Raw genomic sequence first — 1060 nt, 5'->3', positions numbered from 1 at the left:
CGCCCGTGGGTGCCCTCGTGGCGTTCTCGGAAATGCGCCCATTCTCCCGGCTCAGAGTGTCACCGAACCCCAGCGTCCCCCCTCCATGCGGTCTCCCCCAGCTGCGTGTGGCCTGCCCGCCCTCCTAGTTGTCCCCCTCTGCAGAGCCACCTTCACCCAACCCCCCAAATCCTGCGGGACCCAGTCGGGGAGGACAGACCCCCCCCAACCCCCGCTCCTGCACCCCTCTTCCCCGGCGGGGAGAAAGGCTGCCTTAGGACGGTTTGCATTTCTATGAAAACCCGGCTTCGGGGGCAACACCGCGCGGTGCAGGCGCGGCGCCTCCGGGATGGCTTTTGGGCTCTGCCCCTCGCCGCTCCCCGGCGCTCGGCGCCCGCGCCCCCTCCCCCTGCGCCCGGCCCCCCTCCTTCCCGCTCCCATTCTCTGCCCGGCTTTGATCTCTGCTTAACAACAGTAACGTCACACGGACTACAGGGGAGTTTTGTTGGAAGTTGCAAAGTCCTAGAGCCTCCAGAGGGCTGTCGGCGCAGTAGCAGCGAGCAGCAGCGTCCGCGCGCTCCGGCGAGGGGCAGACGAGCTCGAGGGAGCGCGGGGCAGCAGGAGCCCGAGCCGAGCGCCGACCCAGCCCCGGACCCACCGCCACCCCCCGGCACCTAGCCGAGCCCCCCAACCATGGCACACCAGCGCCTGTGCTGCGAGATGGAGACCATCCGCCGGGCGTACCCCGATGCCAACCTCCTCAACGACCGAGTGCTGCGGGCCATGCTCAAGGCGGAGGAGACCTGCGCGCCCTCGGTGTCCTACTTCAAGTGTGTGCAGAAGGAGATCCTGCCGTCCATGCGGAAGATCGTGGCCACCTGGATGCTGGAGGTGCGGGGCTCCGGGCGGCTGTCTTAGCACTTTCCTGCGACTTGTTGCGCAAGCCCACTTTTCTTTGCCACTCATCTCCTTCCCTTCTCTCCCACCCGAACTTTGAAGTTTGCCAGAGTGTTGCTAGGAATCGTAGTTCCAAAATATATAGATATTCAGGGTATTTTTTTGAACAGGGAGGGGGTGGGGT

The 1060-nt window shown here is 65.3% G+C and overlaps 1 protein-coding gene across 1 annotated transcript in view; it reads left to right on the top strand.

The window, feature by feature from the left end:
• Positions 1 to 479: 479 nt before the first annotated feature.
• Positions 480 to 1060, top strand: part of CCND1 (cyclin D1) — a 12632-nt gene continuing 12051 nt past the window's right edge. Inside the window, exon 1 of the mRNA XM_010837818.1 lies at positions 480 to 890. Coding sequence (XP_010836120.1) covers positions 673 to 890 — 218 coding nt within the window. The 5' untranslated portion in view covers positions 480 to 672. The remainder of the gene's footprint in view (positions 891 to 1060) is intronic.

The sequence above is a fragment of the Bison bison genome, unplaced genomic scaffold (assembly GCF_000754665.1).
Source record: "Bison bison bison isolate TAMUID 2011002044 unplaced genomic scaffold, Bison_UMD1.0 scf7180017864080, whole genome shotgun sequence".
NCBI lineage: Eukaryota > Metazoa > Chordata > Mammalia > Artiodactyla > Bovidae > Bison > Bison bison.
Note: the sequence above shows the minus strand (reverse complement) of the source record. Positions and strands in the feature narration are given on the sequence as shown.